The following is a 22,609-nucleotide window of genomic DNA, read 5'->3' as shown; positions in this document are numbered from 1 at the left end:
AAATGCAGGTATCATTATTTGCAGCGTTTTTACTGCAGAAAGGCAATGGACATTAGCATGGACAAAGAGACAAAAAACACACCAAAAACGCACAAAACCTGCATTTTTGCCGCAGCTTCTTTACTGCCAAGAAGATCAGGTTTTGCTGCAGAAAAAAACCCCTGGAAAAACGCCCTGTGCGAACTTACTCTACTCAGGAGGATTACACTGCAGACTTTTCCCATACCATATGAAGTTACTATTAGACAAGGCTTATGTTCTGCTGCTCCCCACCACTCAAAACCAAAACACTGAAGCATATGTACAGTGCCTTGAAAAAGTATTCATATCCTGTGAACTTTTCCACATTTTTTCACATTACACCCACGAACTTAAACGTATCTTATTGGGAATTTATGTGATATACCAACACAAAGTAGCAAGTGTTTGTGAAGTGTAAAGGAAATGATACATAGTTTTTAGATATTTAAAAAACATAAATCTGAAAATTGTAACGTGTATTTGTATTCAGCTCTCCTGAGTCTAAGCTTTGTAAGACCACCTTCTGCTGCAATTACTGCTGCCAGTCTTTTGGGGTATGTCTCTACCAGTTTTTTACATCTGGAGGCTGAATTTTTTGCATATTCTTCTTTCCAAACTATCTCTAGCTCAGTGAGATTGGATGCAGAGCTTCTATGAACAGCAATTTTCAAGTCTTGCCACATATTCTCAATAAGATTTAGGTCTGGACTGTGACTGGGCCACTCAAATACATAAATATGCTTAGATGTAAACCTTTCCATCATAGCTCTGGCAGTATGCTTTGGGTCATTGTCCTTCTGGAAGGGGACCCTACAACCCAGTCTCAAGTCTTTTGCAGCCTCTAACAGGTTTTTCTCAAAGATTGCCCTGTATCCCGCTTACTCAGCTGCATTCATCTTCCTATCAACTCTGACAAGCTTCCCTGTCTCTGCTGAAGAAAAGCATCCCCACAGCATGATGCTGCGACAACCATGTTTGATTGTAGGATGTTGTTTTCATGGTGATATATAGTGTTGGTTTTCTGCCAGACATAGTGTTGGAATTTAGCTCAAAATGTTCTACTGTGATCTTATCTGACCAGAGCACCTTCTTTCGCATGCTAGCTGCGTCATATAGTATTGTGCTGAGGAAAAAAAAGTCATCAAAATGATGCCGCTGGCGGCGCCTGCGCAGTAGCATCTGTTCCGTTGTGATAGATGCTATTGCGCAAGCACCGCCGACGCCATTTTGCTGGAGAAAAAAATTGGATTAATCAAAATGGCGCTAGCGGCACCTGCACTGTAGTATCTATTGCCATTTGAAATGGCGGCGGTGACGGCTACTGATCAGGGGACACCGGTACCATTTTGATGGAGCTCAACATTTTTTTCTTTAGTAAAAGGGCGCTGGCGGCGCGCCTGTGCAGTACCTCTATCGCGTTCCGATACATGCTACTGAGCAGCTGCCTCTGCTGCTATTTTGCTGGAGACTAAATTTGGATCAAAATGGCACCGGCGGCTCCTGCGCAGTAGCCGCCACCGCCACCATTTTGATGCAGACAAATTTTTTTTTCTAGCAAAATGGGGCTTGCTGCTCACCATAGCATCTAAGGGGGTTAAACTGATGCAATCAGAACTAGCTTTAATCACAGCAGCTAATGGCACTCTCCAGGTATGGAGCAGGACTCATTGTGTCAGCCTGCTCACTACAACTTCTCCTGATTTCTGCCATACATCAGGTATCAGGAGAAGTGGACAGATGCCAGGCAGTGTTGTTTGCAGCCGAGTTCCCCCAGCTTACAGGGCCTATATCAGCTGGATGACCTACAACCATTGGTGGAACGTCACTGCATCCTGACACTACTCAATTGAATTCAGATCTTGGGAATATGAAGTTAACACCTTGAATATGAAAATGTTATAGCTGACTGGTGCATTGTAGAGATATGTGTGAAGTAAAGCCTTAAAATTGTTTGGTTTCAATCTGATACAAAAATGTAATTAACATTTTCTTTTTCACTTTGCAGCATGCCCTGATCAGTACTGGGGTTCAGACTGCAAGCAGACTTGTTCATGTCATCCCAATGGAAAGTGTGATGGGGTGACTGGCAAATGTACATGCAATGCTAAGCAATGGGGGCTTACTTGTCAGAACTCCTGCCACTGCGGTCTGCACGGGACCTGTGACCAGCTCACTGGATTGTGTAAGTGTGAGCCAGGCTGGTGGGCTCAGCACTGCAATAAACAATGTCTGTGCAACCTGGAGACTTCCTACTGCAATCAGACTAATGGACAATGTATATGTCACAGCGGCTGGTGGGGAAATCGATGCAGTATAAAATGTAGTTGCAACAAATCTCCATGTCTACGAACAAACGGAAATTGCATGTGTCTAGAAGGATGGTACGGTCAGGGATGTGAACACCGATGTGACTGTGTGAATGGCAAATGCAACTCCAAAAGTGGCCACTGTGAATGTTACACAGGACACCAAGGAAAAAGATGTACAGAACGCTGTCCTGCTGGATATTACGGACCCAAATGTGAGAAAAGGTATGACAAGAGGTAGCAAGGGATGTATATTCCCAGCAGGTGCTTGCCGATTGCTTATATTCACTGTCATAATCAACTGCATGATTCAATGTAATGACAGTAATGCATCAACACCAGACTAAACCCAATGAAACATTAAAAGGACTGGCCAGTCACTACATACTGATCCTTACTGTCCATAGAATAGGTTATCAATATAAGATTGGTGGGGTCCGACACAGCTTTTCTTTTCCCCAATGCTGGTGATGTTAAATCTTTGAACAGGGCTGCAGAGAGCAGCTTGATTCATTGTGTAGCAGCACTGCCAAGTACTGCAGAACAGCTTGTTTTCCAAAGAATGCATATGCTTTAGGCCTACTAGAAATGTCACAAATGTACTGCAAAACAAGTGCCGTCTTTATTAGTGGGGGCATCTTACTTGGAGACCTCTGCTGTATATCATAAAGTTTCAATGCAGGAAGGAATTAATATACCGTACATTATTAACAGCACTCGGTAGATGAAAGACCATGTCAGGACAGGTATTTAATGATTCAAATGGCAAATGTATACAATAAATCTCTCCTAATGAATTCATTTGTTGGCATTTATTCATATGCAGTAGAGACTATGCTCCATTAATATTAATACAAACCTTTATTTGATATTTGTGAAGCAGACTGAAATCAGAAGGATTATATGGCTCTGACCACATCTACCTCCGTCACAGATCCTGCCATCTGTACTGGAGGAATATATTGCAGAATGCAATGGATACCATGGAGATAAACCAATAGACCCTACTACAGTCAATGTTCAGAAAATGAAAAAAAAAAACTGAGTTCATGCTAATGAATAAAAATATGTATTTTATTGAAAAAATTAAATAACAAATATAGACAGGTAAACACATAAGTAGTGTGCAAAATAGGGGTAAAACAGTGACAGTTAATTCATAATAACCAATGGTAACAACCATAACTGCATAGAAAAAGGATGGTGACAGAGAAAATTAGGTTAAATATGGCAACAATTACCCATTAGTATAGTTGTAGCAGAACGCCGTCTCCCTATCCCCGACGTACGTTTCGCTTTTTCGTTGCTTCATCAGGGGGTGTGCTATTATAGTCAATGTGGTTAGTCATGCACCTCTAATGACCATCATGTGAGAGAACTGTCCCCTGCTTACATTTTCACTTTTTGGTCTTTTAAAGGAAAAGAAAAGCAGAATTTCATATGCAGATGTGTTCAGAGCCTAATGAACTCTGGACAATTAGATAGGTGGTAGCTAAAGAATGGTTTGGCCAACAGCTATCTCCCCCAACACCCTCATATACAGGAGCACTTTGCTCTGCTTAGTGCTCTTATATTCTCAATGAGAATGCAATTTCCAGAATGATCTGGTGGAAGACTATCTTAAGAGAAAACAAAAGCATCAGCCACTGAAATTTAGCAGGTTAAACTTTTCTTGCTCTCACCGTCATGTTGGGAGAGAGTCGGGAGAACCCATATACAACCCCAATTTTAAAAAAGTTAGAACATTGTGTAAAATGTGAAGAAAACAAGAATGCACTTATGTAGAAATCTGTTATAGCCTTATTTTATTGAGCGCAGAACATAGAACACAGATCAGAAGGTGAATGTTGGACATTTTTCAATGTTATTTGAAAAAATGTACTCATTTAGAAATTGATGGCAGTAACATATCTCAAGTAAAAGTTGGGACTGGGTCAAGAAATGGCTGGAGAAGTAAATAGTACTAATGAAAAACAGCTAGAGGGTCAACTATCCACTAATCACATGACTGTGTATAAAAAGACCGTGTCAGAGAGGCAGAGTCTCTCAGAAGCAAAGATGGTCAGAGGTTCTCTATGAACAACTACATCTAAAACTTGTGGAACAATTTCAGAAAAGTGTTCCCCAACATAAAATTGTAAATGGAGCGCCTCCAGTAGGACAGTGGGGTACTCGGAGCCAGGCCCTTCGGTTTTCAAGGGGGATGTCACGGTGGCTGACCCGGTCCGTGGCCCTAGGGACCTCCGTACTAAAAGGGAAAGGTCTTTAAAGGGATAATGTTCGTGACGCCACCTGTGGTATTCGGTCAGGGTGACTGACGCTGCTTAGGGGTCCGCTGGGGTGATGTGATGGCAGCTAGATGGTATACCTTCCCACAGGTGAAGTGTATCCCCAGGGCTTCCCAGAAGTGTAGGTGGTGATAGTGGATGATGTAAGGCACAGTGAATAACGAGGACACAAGGTTGCAGTCTCTTTACCTTTACTGGAGGCTTCAGCATCCACAGCCCAGGGTACAGACCACAGGGTAGGCAGAGTCCAGCCGGTTTGAAGGCAAATCCAGATTCCCCTTATCCAGGTGGAAATCAATAGCCTTCCTCTAGCGCCTGTGTGTTGTAGTACCTCCCTGCTGAGCTTCTCGGTAAGGTCCTCACAACTGTTGTAGATGTTCTAGATGTTATGTCTTCCTCTCTGTCCCTCAGATGGTGTGGATAGGACAAACCCGTATGACTGATGGCCTGAGGTTTTTTTTACAGGTACCCTAGAGATGCCCCGACCCCCACAGTTTCCACCGTGCCTCCTGGGTATTAAGGTCGCGCAGCAAGGCTTGGAGACGGTTGCTCCCTCGGTGTTCCGGCCACCGGCTTCTGCGCCTCAGAAGGAGGCAGCCTATTACAGGGCAGAACTCCTTCTGGTTTTATCTCCTTGTGCTATGACTTCGTTTCTCACCCTCTACAACACAATTCTCTTCGTGTCCTTTCTTAGGATGCTGCTGCACGTGGGGCAGGCACTGCTCCGTAGCCTTCTATCTAGGCCTCTGGCAGGATCCCACCCCTGTCAGGGACCCTCTGTCTGCAGCTCCGATGTTCCTCCTTTCCCCCTGTCTGCCTGACAGGTGTTGCCTGGGCAAAGCCCAGTCAGCTTCTCTCTCACTTTTTATCCAGCCCACCAGTTTTACCCTATTGTGAGGAGTGCCCTAGTAGATAGGAGCAAGGCTCCCCCTGGTGGACTGGAGTGTGAAGCGTGGTATATGGTTTGTGATACCTGGTAGGAAGATCTCCTTTATTGCCATCAGACGTAATATCACTCCCCCTGGTGGAAGAACGACATTACTGCAACAACCAGGACTCTGGGGTGCTGCATAAAGATTTTGAATATTCCACCATCTGCAATACATGATAGCATCAAAGATTCAGAGATTCTGCAGAAATACATGTGCATGAAGGGGACAAAGCTGCTCATGATCTACGGGCCTCCAGGGTGTACTGCATTAAAAACAGGCATGATTTGGTCATGAAAATCAGTGCAATGACTCAGGAATACTTCTAGAAAACATTGAAAACACAGTTAGCCATGCAATCCACAAATGCAAGATCAAGCTCTATCATACAAAGAAGAAGCCATATATCAACACAATCCGGAATTGCTGTCATTTTCTCTGGGCCAAAGCTCACTTAAAATGGACTGAGGTAAATGTCATGCAGTTTCGTTAGTGCCTATTGCATGACCAGCTTACACAGCTTGAAAGGCACCATCATTGCATAGCATTATATAGAAGTTTCAGAAAACAAATGCTCCCATCCAGCCAACGTTTATTTCAGGGAAGACCTTTCAGTAAGACAATTCTAACCCACATACTGCATCCATCACAACAGTATCGCACCACAGAAGAAGAGTTCAGCTGATGACCTGGCTGCCAAGTACAGTCCAACCTTTCACCAATAGAAAACATTTGGTTCATCATGAAATTAAAAATATGGCAAAGTAGATCCAGGAGCAGCCAGAATCCTAAATCAGACAAGAAAGGGACAAAATTCCTCTCCCAAAACTCAAGCAATTGGTCTCCGGACTTCTCAGATGTTTACATACTGTTATAAAAAGAGGATAGGATGGTCCAGAATGCTAGACATGGCCCTGTCCCAATTTTTTCCAAGATGCGTTGCTGCCATCAATTTATAAATAAGTAAATTTTTTCAAGTGAAATGGAAAAAATTGTAACATTCACCTTCTGATCTGTGTCCTACGTTATGTTATGAATAAAATATGGTTATAAAAGATGTCTAAATCATTACTTTCCTATTTTCTTTACATTTCAAATCCATCTTTTTGGATTTAGGGTTGTATATTGGACAGTAGGTTGATCCTGCCAATATCATTGGATTTAACTGACTTTACCCTAAGCGTATGTGCACACGTCCGGATTTCTTGCAGAAATGTCCTGAAGAAAACCGGAAATTTTCTGCAAGAAATCCGCATTTTTTTTTTGCGTTTTTTTTTGCGTTTTTTTCACGTTTTTTTTTAGCATTCTGCAAGCGTAATTAGCTTGCAGAATGCTAAAGTTTCCAAGCGATCTGTAGCATCGCTTGGAAAACTGACTGACAGGTTGGTCACACTTGTCAAACATACTGTTTGACAAGTGTGACCAACTTTTTACTATAGATGCAGCTTATGCAGCATCTATAGTAAAAGATAGAATGTTTAAAAATAATAAAAAAAATAAAAAAAATGCTTATACTCACCTGCAGACCTCAGCGGCGTCCGTTCCGTATAGATGGTGTGTGCGCGCAGGACCTTCCATGACGTCGCGGTCACGTGAGCGGTCACATGACCGGTCTCGACCAATCACAGGACCGTGACGTCATCGCAGGTCCTTCACCGCACACCAGCTACAGAAACCGAAGCGGCAGCATGCACCTGAGAGGCGGGAAGACATCGAAGGTGAGTATATCACTATTTTTTATTTTAATTCTTTTTTTTTTACCACTTATATGGTGCCCAGTCCGTGGAGGAGAGTCTCCTCTCCTCCACCCTGGGTACCAACCGCACATAATCTGCTTACTTCCCGCATGGTGGGCACAGCCCCGTGCGGGAAGTAAGCAGATCAATGCACTCCTAGGTGTGCGGAATCCCCGCAATTCCGCATTTTTAATGAACATGTTGCTTTTTTTTCCGCGATGCGATTTTTTCACGGAAAAAATCGCAACATTTGCACAAAAAATGCGGAATACACTGTAAATAATAGGAGGCATAGGTTAGCGTTTTTTTCGCGTTTTTATCACGTTTTTATGGCGAAAAAACGCGAAAAAAACGCAAAAAATCCTGAACGTGTGCACATGGCCTTTCGTGTATGGGAGCTTAAACCAATAAAATGCATTGTTAAAATACAGTAACGTGTTTATAGGCACAGAAGCTTTATTTTAGTGTTGACAGTGTTGATTACCACTGAAGGAATTCCCTCTCTGCTAAATAGTGAAGAAACTGTCAAAGGACAATGGTCATTTAGATTAAAATGATAATTCTGGTACTTATAACTCCTGAGAAATACAGATAGAGTTGCTTCATTCAGTGGTCAGACATTAAACCTTTGTTAATAAATGTTTTCCCAGTATCATGAATAATATTTCATTTTTATTGTGCTGGATTTACTAGCTGTGGAAGATGCAAAGCGGGCCACTCGTGCTCCCCTTTTGATGGCTCCTGTGGGTCCTGTGAGTCTGGCTGGATGGGAACGCGTTGTGATTTGCTTTGTTCAGCGGGATATTATGGAGAGAACTGTACACAGAAATGTCCAAAGTGTCTTGGGGAAGAGGCATGCAGACGAGAGAGTGGAACATGTCTAAACTGTGATCCTGGCAAGATGGGATCAAGGTACTTGATTATTATTTATTTTATTATTATTCACATTACTTATTTGTTCATTCATTGTGTACTTATATTAAAGCATCCCAACCAAGAAGTGGGCTCAAAAGAATGAGAGCAAAATGGAATTTCAACAAGTTTATAATTATTTTCATTTTGTCAAAGTGAGTCATGTGGGTGCTTTATGATCTACGACAGCTGCACTGAATGGGAGTCAATTGGCATAAATATGCTAAAGATTATTAGTCTTCAAGAATTGATGGGGTACACCTCCCCTCCTCACAAGGAGAGTAACAGGGGCTGTCACACAGAGCCATATCCATATACTGTATATAGGGTTCAGTGCCACTATCCTGCCTTATCTAAGCCATCCGCAGTACAAAATAGCTTTCATTTAATTCTCTTCTTTCTGCTGATTCTGTCCCATTCTACAAAGAAAAACTGACAAAGGCACTTTTATAATTTGTGATGTGCAGCGTTAGACTATCGACCAGCAACAGATTTTCAGGTTGGCAGTCATTTAATATATTTTTAAATAGGCCGACCCAGCTTCAGATGGCACTGAATGAACTGTAATAGGCTGCCATTACTCTCGGCAGTGCAGGTCCTGTGTACATTAGGATGTTGCACTGCCAAGAACGACCATCTTTTGGGTAAACCAGAAGAATCATGTCACCTGACAAATGAGCATTTTGCTCGTTTGTCAGGTGATGGGCAGGCTGTTTAGATTGCACAATTATAAGTGAAACCAACATTTCTATCTCTTGTCCATAATAGTCATGGACTGTAAATGTACCCTAAGTCACTTGTACTATTGCACAGTTTTAACACAATTATACCAAAATGTGATTAATGCAATTTGTTCATCTGTAAAGCCAATAAATCTGTTGGCAGCGGATTAATCTCTGTATTATCCAGATGTTTAACAGTGAATATATATTTATTCAGGAACAAAGATAGCAGCTTACAACTGGTATTTCTTATAGCTTAGGATCTTAACATGTTGTCTGTCAACTTGCAAAGTGAAAGTAAAAGTGTGCTCCAGCTACACACACAGTGAGTACAGGAACTTCCTGTTTTTTTTTTAGTTTTTTTTTTTTTTTAACAATGCATAATTGGTAATATAAGAGTATTGCTGAAGACAGAAATTCTCTCTCTGTTAAACAGTAGCAAATAGTAGTTGATGCAATATATGTAATAATAAACATTATTCCATCACCCTCACTCAACAACTACTTAGTCTCATAGTGGTTCTGAATTCTTCAAATTTAGCTCTTGGAAGTGGCTTTGTCATAACATCAGCTATCATCTGGCCAGTCCTGCAATAAACAAACTCAATTACACCACGTTGTATCGCATCACGCAGGTGACGATGTTTAATGTCAATGTGTTTAGTTCTCGCATTGAACCTCTTACTCTCACCATCGGTTGAGTTGATGGCTTACCAAGATTGGCTAACAATTGGTTAAACCAAATGACCTCTTGACTTATATGGGCTGCTGACACATACTCTGCTTCTGTAGATGACAAGACTACAGACACCTGTTTTCTGCTAGACCAAGAAATTGAACTCTCTCAAAGCTTAAACAAATAGCCACTTGTCGATTTATGATACCTTAAGTCACCAGCCCAGTCTGCATCCACATAGCCTGTGAGTTTAAAATGTTCTGTTGCAGATATCGTTAAATTTATGTCTTGAGTCTCTTTCAAATATTGAATAACACTCTTAACGGCACTCCAGTCTTTTTGTCCCATTTTTTCCACATATCTGCAGAGATTTCCAATTGTTGCTGAGATATCTGGTTGAGTCAGAGTTGCTATGCATAGAAGTGCCCCCACTACCTGTCTGTATTTTTCATTGTAGGTAACAACTTTAAAGGGAATCTGTCAACCCTTGGGACATATATTACCTATTAATATGGGCATACAGGTGCTAGAAATGTTAAGCTATTCCTACCTGTATGCCTCATATTAATGGTCTTGTTGCTAAGTAATGTTATTTTCTTTATGTTAATGATTTCTTCCAAGGCTCTGGGGCGTGCAGTGCCTGGAAGAAATCCCTGCCTCCTATCTTCATTGTAATATGCTCTCCCCACTTCCTCCCTGCACAGTCATCACTAGGAACCATGTGTACATGGTGATAACTATGCAGGGAGGAAGTGGGAAGAGCACCTTATCGGCGTGCACACCAGAGGTCACAGGAGTGGGAGTCACCAATGCCAGCGCAGAAGATCCCTGTGTACAGCGCCCACAGAAAGGAGGATGAGGTATGTATTTCTGAGGGAGTGCAAGGCTCAGGCGCAGGATTCCAGGGCCGTAACTAACACTGCTGGGAAGGGTAGGTATTTCAATGAAGACAGGAGGCAGGGATTTCTTTCAGGCACCGCAAGCTCTGGAGCTTGGAAGAAATCATTAACATAAAGAAAGATTATAACATTTCATAGCAACAAGACTATTATTAAAGGGAACCTGTCACTCCGTTTTTTTCAATATGAGCTAAAAATAGCGTTCAATAGGGCCTGAGGTGTGCTTTACAATAGTGCTTTTATTATCCTCTGATTCCCCACCTTTGCTGCCAAAATACCTTTGTAAACTCGGCGTTTTCCCCTGTCAATCACCCCGGTCCGGTCCAATGGGCGTTGCCAAATCGCTGTCTCTCCCCCTGCTCCTCAGTGTGTCAGACGTAACTCGATCTGTGAATAGCACAGATCGCACTCATTTTTGGCGGTTGCGCAGTGCATTAGGCACTAGCGCATGCGCAGTATGTATTGTCCAACAGTGGGCAAAGTATACAATACATGATTGCGCATGCGCTGATTTTCACTGTAACCTCTGTGCCCCGGAAGTCAGCATATGCAAATTGTGTTTTCCTGGATGCCAGTAAACTTTTCCCATCCAGGACTGCTAGCGTAAGTTTTGTGACAAAATCGCTTATCTATCTATCTAAGTTTACCGGCTTCCAGGAAAACACAATTTGCATATGCTGACTTCCGGGGCACAGAGGTTACAGTGAAAACTCGCGCATGCGCAATGATGTACTGTATGCTATGCCCACAGTTGGGCAAAGCATAATGCGCAGGCGCGAGATTTCACTTTAATGTGCAGGCGCGAAATACAACGCCAACGGCGGGAAGAAGTTTCTTAGTGAAAACCCGAAGGTGGAGAGAATCGGAGATTAGCCAACGGGTGCCATTTTCAAATGGAGTTTTTTTAACCCCTTCATGACCCAGCCTATTTTGACCTTAATGACCTGGCTGTTTTTTGCAATTCTGACCAGTGTCCCTTTATGAGGTAATAACTCAGGAACGCTTCAACGGATCCTAGCAGTTCTGAGACTGTTTTTTCGTGACTTATTGGGCTTCATGTTAGTGGTAAATTTAGGTTGATAATTTCTGAGTTTATTTGTGAAAAAAATGGAAATTTGGCGAAAATTTTGAAAATTTCGCAATTTTCACATTTTGAATTTTTATTCTGTTAAACCAGAGTTATGTGACACAAAATAGTTAATAAATAACATTTCCCACATGTCTACTTTACATCAGCACAATTTTGGAAACAAAATTTTTTTTTGCTAGGAAGTTATAAGGGTTAAAATTTGACCAGTGATTTCTAATTTTTACAACAACATTTACAAAACCATTTTTTTTAGGGACCACCTCACATTTGAAGTCAGTTTGAGGGTTCTATATGGCTCAAAATACCCCAAAGTGACACCATTCTAAAAACTGCACCCCTCAAGGTGCTCAAAACCACATTCAAGAAGTTTATTAATCCTTCAGATGTTTTACAGCAGCAGAAGGAACATGGAAGGAAAAAATGAACATTTAACTTTTTAGTCACAAAAATGATTTTTTAGCAACAATTTTTTTATTTTCCCAAGGGTAAGAGGAGAAACTGGACCACGAACATTGTTGTCCAATTTGTCCTGAGTACGCTGATACCTCATATGTGGGGGTAAACCACTGTTTGGGCGCACGGCAGGGCTCGGAAGGGAAGGAGCGCCATTTGACTTTTTGAATGAAAAATTGGCTCCAATCTTTAGCGGACACCATGTCGCGTTTGGAGAGCCCCCGTGTGCCTAAACATTGGAGCTCCCCCACAAGTGACCCCATTTTGGAAACTAAACCCCCCAAGGAACTTATATAGAAGCATAGTGAGCACTTTAAACCCCCAGGTGCTTCACAAATTGATCTGTAAAAATGAAAAAGTCCTTTTTTTCACAAAAAAATTATTTTAGCCTCAATTTTTTCATTTTCACATGGGCAACAGGATAAAGTGGATCCTAAAATTTGTTGGACAATTTCTCCTGAGTACACCGATACCTCACACGTGGGGGTAAACCACTGTTTGGGCACATGGTAAGGCTCGGAAGGGAAGGAGCGCCATTTGACTTTTTGAATGAAAAATTATCTCCATCGTTAGCGGACACCATGTCGCGTTTGGAAAGCCCCTGCGTGCCTAAACATTGGAGCTCCCCCACAAGTGACCCCATTTTGGAAACTAGACCCCCAAGGAACTTATCTAGAAGCATAGTGAGCACTTTAAACCCTCAGATGCTTCACAAATTGATCCGTAAAAATGAAAAAATAACTTTTTTTTCACACAAAATTTCTTTTAGCCTCAATTTTTTCATTTTCACATGGGCAACAGGATAAAACGGATCCTAAAATTTGTTGGGAAATTTCTCCTGAGTACGCAGATACCTCATATGTGGGGGTAAACTACTGTTTGGGTGCACGGCAAGGCTCGGAAGGGAAGGCGCGCCATTTGACTTTTTGAATGGAAAATTAGCTCCAATCGTTAGCGGACACCATGTCGCGTTTGGAGAGCCCCTGTGTGCCTAAACATTGGAGCTCCCCTACAAGTGACCCCATTTTGGAAACTAGACCCCCAAGGAACTTATCTAGATGCATAGTGATCACTTTAAACCCCCAGGTGCTTCACAGAAGTTTATAACGCAGAGCTGTGAAAATAAAAAATAATTTTTCTTTCCTCAAAAATTATTTTTAGCCTGGAATTTTTTATTTTCCCAAGGGTAACAGGAGAAATTGGACCCAAATGTTGTTGTCCAGTTTGTCCTGAGTACGCTGATACCCCATTTGTGGGGGTAAACCACTGTTTGGGCACACGTCGGGGTTCGGAAGGGAAGTAGTGACGTTTTGAAATGCAGACTTTGATGGAATGCTCTGCGGGCCTCACGTTGCGTTTGCAGAGCCCCTGATGTGCCTAAACAGTGGAAACTCCCCACAAGTGACCTCATTTTAGAAACTAGACCCCCAAGGGAACTTATCTAGATGTGTGGTGAGCACTTTGAACCCCCAAGTGCTTCGCATAAGTTTATAACGCAGAGCCGTGAAAATAATGTGTTTTCTTTCCTCAAAAATATTTTTTTAGCCCATAATTTTTTAATTTTCCCAAGGGTAACAGGAGAAATTTGACCCCAAGAGTTGTTGTCCAGTTTCTCCTGAGTACGCTGATACCCCATATGTGGGGGTAGACCACTGTTTGGGCACATGCCGGGGTTCGGAAGGGAAGTAGTGACGTTTTGGAATGCAGACTTTGATGGAATGGTCTGCGGGCATCATGTTACGTTTGCAGAGCCCCTGATGTGCCTAAACAGTAGAAACCCCCCACAAGTGACCCCATTTTGGAAACTAGACCCACCAAGGATCTTATCTAGATATGTGGTGAGCACTTAGAACCCCCAAGTGCTTCACAGAAGTTTACAACGCAGAGCCGTGAAAATATAACATAATTTTTCTTTCCTCAAAAATTATGTTTTAGCAAGCAATTTTTTATTTTCGCAAGATTAACAGGAGAAATTGGATCCCAATAGTTGTTGTCCAGTTTGTCCTGAGTACGCTGGTACCCCATATGTGGGGGTAAACCACTGTTTGGGCACACGTCGAAGCTCGGAAGGGAAGCAGTGACGTTTTGAAATGCAGATTTTGATGGAATGGTCTGTGGGTGTCACGTTGCATTTGCAGAGCCCCTGATGTGCCTAAAGAGTAGAAACCCCCCACAAGTGACCCCATTTTGGAAACTGGACCCCCCCAAGGAACTTATCTAGATGTGTGGTGAGCACTTTGAACCCCCAAGTGCTTCACAGAAGTTTATAACGCAGAGCCGTGAAAATAAAAAATATTTTTTCATTCCTCTAAAATTATGTTTTAGCAAGCAATTTTTTATTTTCGCAAGGGCAACAGGAGAAATTGGACCCCAATAATTGTTGCCCAGTTTGTCCTGAGTATGCTGGTACCCCATATGTGGGGGTAAACCACTGTTTGGGCGCACGGCGGGGCTCGGAAGGGAGGGAGCACCATTTGACTTTTTGAACGCAAGATTGGCTGGAATCAATGGTGGCGCCATGTTGCGTTTGGAGACCCCTGATATGCCTAAACAGTGGAAACCCCTCAATTCTAACTCCAACACTAACCCCAACACACCCCAAACCCTAATCCCAACTCTAGATATAACCCTAACCCCAACACACCCCTAACCACAACCCTAACCCAACACACCCCTAACCCTAATCCCAACCCTAACCCTAATCCCAACCCTAACCACAACCCTAACCCCAACACACCCCTAACCCTAACCCTAACCACAAGCCTAATCTTAACCCTATTTCCAACCCTAGCCTAATTCCAACCCTAACTCTAATTCCAACCCTAACCCTAAGGCTATGTGCCCACATTGCGGATTCGTGAGATTTTTCCGCACCATTTTTGAAAAATCCGCAGGTAAAAGGCACTGCATTTTACCTGCGAATTTACCGTGGATTTCCAGTGTTTTTTTGTGCGGATTTCACCTGCGGATTCCTATTGAGGAGCAGGTGTAAAACGGAATCCGCACAAAGAATTGACATGCTGCGGAAAATACAACACAGCGTTTCCGCGCGGTATTTTCCGCACCATGGGCACAGCGGATTTGGTTTTCAGTAGGTTTACATGGTACTGTAAACCTGATGGAAAACTGCTACGAATCCGCAGCGGCCAATCCGCTGGGGATCCACATCCAAATACGCACCATGTGTGCACATAGTCTAATCTAACCCTAACTCTAGTTCTAACCCTAATTCTAACCCTAACCCTAGCCCTAACCCTAGCCCTAACCCTAACCCTAACCCTAGTGGGGGAAGAAAAAAAAAATATATTTTCTTTATTTTTATTATTGTCCCTACCTATGGGGGTGATAAAGGGCGGGTTCATTTACTTTTTTTTTATTTTGATCACTGTGATAGGTTTTATCACAGTGATCAAAATGTACCTGGAACGAATCTGCCGGCCGGCAGATTCGGCGGGCGCACTGCGTATGCGCCCGCCATTTTGGAAGATGGCGGCGCCCATGAAGAAGATGGACGGACACCGCGAGGCTCGGTAAGTATGAGGGGGGGGAGATCTGTTGTGAATTTACTTTTTGCTCCCTCTAGTGGTTACTAGTTTTTTGACTCTGGTTTTTCTGTCATTCCTTTTATCCGCACCTGGGTCGTTAGTTAAGGGTGTTGCTATTTAAGCTCCCTGGACCTTCAGTTCAATGCCTGGCAACGTAGTTATCAGAGCTAGTCTGCTGTGCTCTTGTCTACTGATCCTGGTTCCAGTTATATCAGCTAAGTCCGCTTTTTGCTTTTTGCTATTTTGTTTTGGTTTTGTATTTTTGTCCAGCTTGTTCCAAATATATATCCTGACCTTTGCTGGAAGCTCTAGGGGGCTGGTGTTCTCCCCCCCGGACCGTTAGACGGTTCGGGGGTTCTTGAATTTCCAGTGTGGATTTTGATAGGGTTTTTGTTGACCATATAAGTTACCTTTCTTTATTCTGCTATCAGTAAGCGGGCCTCTCTGTGCTAAACCTGGTTCATTTCTGTGTTTGTCATTTCCTCTTACCTCACCGTTATTATTTGTGGGGGGCTTCTATCCAGCTTTGGGGTCCCCTTCTCTGGAGGCAAGAAAGGTCTTTTGTTTTCCTCTACTAGGGGTAGCTAGATTCTCCGGCTGGAGCGTGTCATCTAGAATCAATGTAGGAATGATCCCCGGCTACTTCTAGTGTTGGCGTTAGGAGTAGATATATGGTCAACCCAGCTACCACTGCCCTATGAGCTGGATTTTTGTATTCTGCAGACTTCCACGTTCCTCTGAGACCCTCGCCATTGGGGTCATAACAGTTTGCCAGGCCTGTATTAAATGTTTAATGCATTGCAGAAGAGGGATTATAAGAAAGAAGATTCTGAGTTTTTTTTTTTTTTTTCTTCTTCCCCTTTACCTCAGAGTGGCTATGCTTGCTGCAGACATGAATGTCCAGACCTTGATTACAAGTGTGGACCAGCTGGCTACTCGTGTGCAGGGCATACAAGACTATGTTATCAGTAATCCTAGGTCAGAACCTAAAATACCGATTCCTGAACTGTTTTCCGGAGACAGGTTTAAGTTTAGGAATTTTGTGAATAATTGTAAATTGTTTTTGTCCCTGAGACCCTGTTCATCTGGAGACTCTGCTCAGCAAGTAAAAATTGTTATTTCGTTCTTACGGGGCGACCCTCAGGATTGGGCTTTTTCGCTGGCGCCAGGAGATCCGGCATTGGCTGATATTAATGCGTTTTTTCTGGCGCTCGGTTTACTTTATGAGGAACCCAATCTTGAGATTCAGGCAGAAAAGGCCTTGCTGGCTATGTCTCAGGGGCAGGACGAGGCTGAAGTGTACTGCCAAAAATTTCGGAAATGGTCCGTGCTGACACATTGGAACGAGTGTGTACTGGCCGCTAATTTTAGAAATGGCCTTTCTGAAGCCATTAAGAATGTTATGGTGGGTTTTCCCATTCCCACAGGTCTGAATGATACTATGGCACTGGCTATTCAAATTGACCGGCGGTTGCGGGAGCGCAAAACCGCAAATTCCCTCATGGTGTTGTCTGAACAGACACCTAATTCGGTGCAATGTGATAGAAAAATCGCAAATTCCCTCATGGTGTTGTCTGAACAGACACCTGATTTAATGCAATGTGATAGAATCCTGACTAGAAATGAGCGGAAAATTCATAGACGCCGGAATGGCTTGTGCTACTACTGTGGTGATTCTACACATATTATCTCAGCATGCTCTAAACGTATAGCTAAGGTTGTTAGTCCTGTCACCGTTGGTAATTTGCAACCTAAATTTATTCTGTCTGTAACTTTGATTTGCTCACTGTCGTCTTTTCCTGTCATGGCGTTTGTAGATTCAGGTGCTGCCCTGAGTCTTATGGATCTGTCATTTGCTAAGCACTGTGGTTTTACTCTTGAACCATTAGAAAATCCTATTCCTCTTAGGGGTATTGATGCTACGCCATTGGCAGCAAATAAACCGCAGTATTGGACACAGGTTACCATGTGCATGACTCCTGAACACCGCAAGGTGATACGTTTCCTGGTTTTACATAAAATGCATGATTTGGTTGTTTTAGGGCTGCCATGGTTACAGACCCATAATCCAGTCCTGGACTGGAAGGCTATGTCAGTCTCAAGTTGGGGCTGTCGTGGTATTCATGGGGATTCCCTGCCTGTGTCTATTGCTTCTTCTACGCCTTCGGAAGTTCCGGAGTATTTGTCTGATTATCAGGATGTCTTCAGTGAGTCTGAGTCCAGTGCACTGCCTCCTCATAGGGACTGTGACTGTGCTATAGATTTGATCCCAGGCAGTAAATTTCCTAAGGGAAGACTGTTTAATCTGTCGGTACCTGAACATACCGCTATGCGTTCATATATCAAGGAGTCTCTAGAGAAAGGACATATTCGTCCGTCTTCTTCCCCTCTTGGTGCGGGATTCTTTTTTGTGGCAAAAAAGGACGGATCTTTGAGACCTTGTATTGATTATCGGCTTTTAAATAAGATCACTGTCAAATTTCAGTATCCTTTACCGCTGTTGTCTGACTTGTTTGCCCGGATTAAAGGTGCCAAGTGGTTCACCAAGATAGATCTTCGTGGTGCGTACAACCTTGTGCGCATTAAGCAAGGTGATGAATGGAAAACCGCATTCAATACGCCCGAAGGTCATTTTGAGTACTTGGTGATGCCTTTTGGGCTCTCCAATGCGCCTTCAGTTTTTCAGTCCTTTATGCATGACATTTTCCGGAAGTATCTGGATAAATTTTTGATTGTTTATCTGGATGATATTTTGGTTTTTTCTGATAATTGGGATTCGCATGTGGAGCAGGTCAGGTTGGTCTTTAAAATTTTGCGTGAAAATTCTTTGTTTGTCAAGGGCTCAAAGTGTCTCTTTGGTGTACAGAAGGTTCCCTTTTTGGGGTTCATTTTTTCCCCTTCTGCTGTGGAGATGGACCCAGTCAAGGTCCGAGCTATTCTTGATTGGACTCAGCCCTCGTCAGTTAAGAGTCTACAGAAGTTCTTGGGTTTCGCTAACTTCTACCGTCGTTTTATCGCTAATTTTTCTAGCATTGTGAAACCTTTGACGGATATGACCAAGAAGGGCTCCGATGTAGCTAACTGGGCTCCTGCTGCCGTGGAGGCTTTCCAGGAGTTGAAACGCCGGTTTACTTCGGCGCCTGTTTTGTGCCAGCCCGATGTCTCACTTCCCTTTCAGGTTGAGGTGGATGCTTCAGAGATTGGAGCAGGGGCCGTTTTGTCACAGAGAGGCCCTGGTTGCTCTGTTATGAAACCTTGTGCCTTTTTCTCTAGGAAGTTTTCGCCTGCCGAGCGAAATTATGATGTGGGCAATCGGGAGTTGTTGGCCATGAAATGGGCATTTGAGGAGTGGCGTCATTGGCTCGAGGGTGCTAAGCATCGTGTGGTGGTCTTGACTGATCACAAAAATCTGATGTATCTCGAGTCTGCTAAACGCCTTAATCCGAGACAGGCCCGCTGGTCATTGTTTTTCTCCCGCTTTGATTTTGTTGTCTCGTATTTACCAGGTTCAAAGAATGTGAAGGCCGATGCTCTTTCTAGGAGCTTTGTGCCTGATGCTCCTGGAGTCGCTGATCCTGTTGGTATTCTTAAAGATGGAGTTATCTTGTCAGCTATTTCTCCGGATCTGCGACGTGTGTTGCAGAGATTTCAGGCTGATAGGCCTGAGTCTTGTCCACCTGACAGACTGTTTGTCCCGGATAAGTGGACCAGCAGAGTCATTTCCGAGGTTCATTCCTCGGTGTTGGCAGGTCACCCGGGAATTTTTGGCACCAGAGATCTGGTGGCCAGGTCCTTTTGGTGGCCTTCCTTGTCAAGGGATGTGCGGTCATTTGTGCAGTCCTGTGGGACTTGTGCTCGAGCTAAGCCTTGCTGTTCTCGTGCCAGCGGTTTGCTCTTGCCCTTGCCTGTCCCGAAGAGACCTTGGACACATATCTCCATGGATTTCATTTCTGATCTTCCGCTATCCCAGGGCATGTCCGTTATCTGGGTGATATGTGATCGCTTCTCAAAGATGGTCCATTTGGTTCCTTTGCCTAAGCTGCCTTCCTCTTCCGATCTGGTTCCTGTGTTTTTCCAGAACGTGGTTCGTTTGCACGGCATCCCTGAGAATATTGTGTCAGACAGAGGATCCCAGTTCGTTTCCAGATTCTGGCGATCCTTTTGTAGTAGGATGGGCATTGATTTGTCGTTTTCGTCTGCTTTCCATCCTCAGACTAATGGACAGACGGAGCGAACCAATCAGACTTTGGAGGCTTATTTGAGGTGTTTTGTCTCTGCTGATCAGGACGATTGGGTGACATTCTTGCCGTTGGCTGAGTTTGCCCTTAATAATCGGGCTAGTTCCGCCACCTTGGTTTCGCCTTTTTTCTGCAACTCTGGTTTCCATCCTCGCTTTTCTTCGGGTCATGTGGAGCCTTCTGACTGTCCTGGGGTGGATTCTGTGGTGGATAGGTTGCAGCGGATCTGGAATCATGTGGTGGACAACTTGAAGTTGTCACAGGAGAGGGCTCAGCGCTTTGCCAACCGCCGCCGCGGTGTGGGTCCCCGACTACGCGTTGGGGATTTGGTATGGCTTTCTTCCCGCTTTGTTCCTATGAAGGTCTCCTCTCCCAAATTTAAACCTCGTTTTATTGGGCCTTACAAGATATTGGAAATCCTTAATCCTGTATCTTTTCGTCTGGATCTTCCTGTGTCGTTTGCTATTCACAATGTATTTCATAGGTCCTTGTTGCGGCGGTACATTGTGCCTATAGTTCCTTCTGCTGAGCCTCCTGCTCCGGTGTTGGTTGAGGGCGAGTTGGAGTACGTGGTGGAGAAGATCTTGGATTCTCGCCTCTCCAGGCGGAGGCTTCAGTACCTGGTCAAGTGGAAGGGCTATGGTCAGGAGGATAATTCCTGGGTGGTCGCCTCTGATGTTCATGCGGCCGATTTAGTTCTTGCCTTTCATGCCGCTCATCCTGATCGCCCTGGTGGTCGTGGTGAGGGTTCGGTGACCCCTCACTAAGGGGGGGGTACTGTTGTGAATTTACTTTTTGCTCCCTCTAGTGGTTACTAGTTTTTTGACTCTGGTTTTTCTGTCATTCCTTTTATCCGCACCTGGGTCGTTAGTTAAGGGTGTTGCTATTTAAGCTCCCTGGACCTTCAGTTCAATGCCTGGCAACGTAGTTATCAGAGCTAGTCTGCTGTGCTCTTGTCTACTGATCCTGGTTCCAGTTATATCAGCTAAGTCCGCTTTTTGCTTTTTGCTATTTTGTTTTGGTTTTGTATTTTTGTCCAGCTTGTTCCAAATATATATCCTGACCTTTGCTGGAAGCTCTAGGGGGCTGGTGTTCTCCCCCCCGGACCGTTAGACGGTTCGGGGGTTCTTGAATTTCCAGTGTGGATTTTGATAGGGTTTTTGTTGACCATATAAGTTACCTTTCTTTATTCTGCTATCAGTAAGCGGGCCTCTCTGTGCTAAACCTGGTTCATTTCTGTGTTTGTCATTTCCTCTTACCTCACCGTTATTATTTGTGGGGGGCTTCTATCCAGCTTTGGGGTCCCCTTCCCTGGAGGCAAGAAAGGTCTTTTGTTTTCCTCTACTAGGGGTAGCTAGATTCTCCGGCTGGAGCGTGTCATCTAGAATCAACGTAGGAATGATCCCCGGCTACTTCTAGTGTTGGCGTTAGGAGTAGATATATGGTCAACCCAGCTACCACTGCCCTATGAGCTGGATTTTTGTATTCTGCAGACTTCCACGTTCCTCTGAGACCCTCGCCATTGGGGTCATAACAGAGATCGGAGCACGGGGGATCGGAGCACGGGGGGGTGGATCGAAGCACGGGGGAGCGGACAGGAGGACGGGGGAGCGGACAGGAGGACGGAGGGGAGCGGACCACAGTATGGGGCAGAAAGGAGGACTGGGGGGGCAGATTAGGTTTTCCAGCCATGGACGATGATATTGCAGCATCGGCCATGGCTGGATTGTAATATTTCACCATTTTCATAGGTGAAATATTACAAATCGCTCTGATTGGCTGTTTCACTTTCAACAGCCAATCAGAGTGATCGCAGCCACGGGGGGGTGAAGCCACCCCCCCTGGGCTGAAGTACCACTCCCCCTGTCCCTGCAGATCGGATGAAATTGGAGTTAACCCTTTCACCCGATCTGCAGGGACGCGATCATTCCATGACGCCACATAGGCATCACAGGTCGGATTGGCACCGACTTTCATGACGCCTACGTAGCGTCAAAGGTCAGGAAGGGGTTAAGTATCAGGATAACCTCAACCATAATAATGATATACTATGTGCAAAAAGAAAAAAAAGAGCATGAACCGCACATCCCAAAATCATACGTTGATCTAAAGCCGCTAGGCAAAAATTTAAATACTGAACATGAGGTTTTCAGTTTAACATTCTGATCAGACTGTATGAAGCCCACTGCCCCTTCACGGCAAACCTCGTAGTGGGTCCTAACGCCCTAAAGTTTAAATGCTCCCTTCATTTTGGTGCTGGTGCTGTGTGGCGGCCATTGTTGCTGTGGCTTTGTGCTGGTGGGGCGGCGCGGTCTGGAGTCTTGAGGACTCAGTCTCGCAGCATGGGTGCTGTGGGGCAACAGGCCGTCCGCCCTGCTGGTGCATGGCCGCTGTGGCGGTGGTCGCCGCACGGCTCCGCTCCGTTAGGGCGTTATGAACCACTACGAGGTTTGCCGTGAAGGGACAGTGGGCTTCATACAGTCTGATCAGAATGTTAAACTGAAAACCTCATGTTCAGTATTTAAATTTTTGCCTAGCGGCTTTAGATCAACGTATGATTTTGGGATGTGCGGTTCATGCTCTTTTTTTTTTTTTCTTTTTGCACATAATAATGATATACACCTTACAAATGCGATTATGCTGCAGCACAGGTGCCACGACTGTTGCCTGCCTGCAGGTCTTTTTTAGCTTGTTTATATAATATTCATTATGTAAACTAGGGGGCAGGTCAGTGAGGGATCAGTGACCTATCAGCAGTTTTCATTATGAATACCAAAGCAGAGCACCACATGAA

At 44.0% G+C, this 22,609-nt stretch overlaps 1 protein-coding gene across 1 annotated transcript in view; it reads left to right on the top strand.

Annotated features, from left to right (window-relative positions):
• The window catches only part of SCARF1 (scavenger receptor class F member 1), a 128,592-nt gene that overhangs the window by 35,256 nt on the left and 70,727 nt on the right, over positions 1-22,609 (top strand). Inside the window, exons 4-5 of the mRNA XM_077294462.1 lie at positions 2,027-2,552; positions 7,974-8,192. Of these exons, the coding sequence (XP_077150577.1) occupies positions 2,027-2,552; positions 7,974-8,192 (745 nt within the window). The remainder of the gene's footprint in view (positions 1-2,026; positions 2,553-7,973; positions 8,193-22,609) is intronic.

The sequence above is a fragment of the Ranitomeya variabilis genome, chromosome 3 (assembly GCF_051348905.1).
Source record: "Ranitomeya variabilis isolate aRanVar5 chromosome 3, aRanVar5.hap1, whole genome shotgun sequence".
Classification (NCBI taxonomy): domain Eukaryota; kingdom Metazoa; phylum Chordata; class Amphibia; order Anura; family Dendrobatidae; genus Ranitomeya; species Ranitomeya variabilis.
Note: the sequence above shows the minus strand (reverse complement) of the source record. Positions and strands in the feature narration are given on the sequence as shown.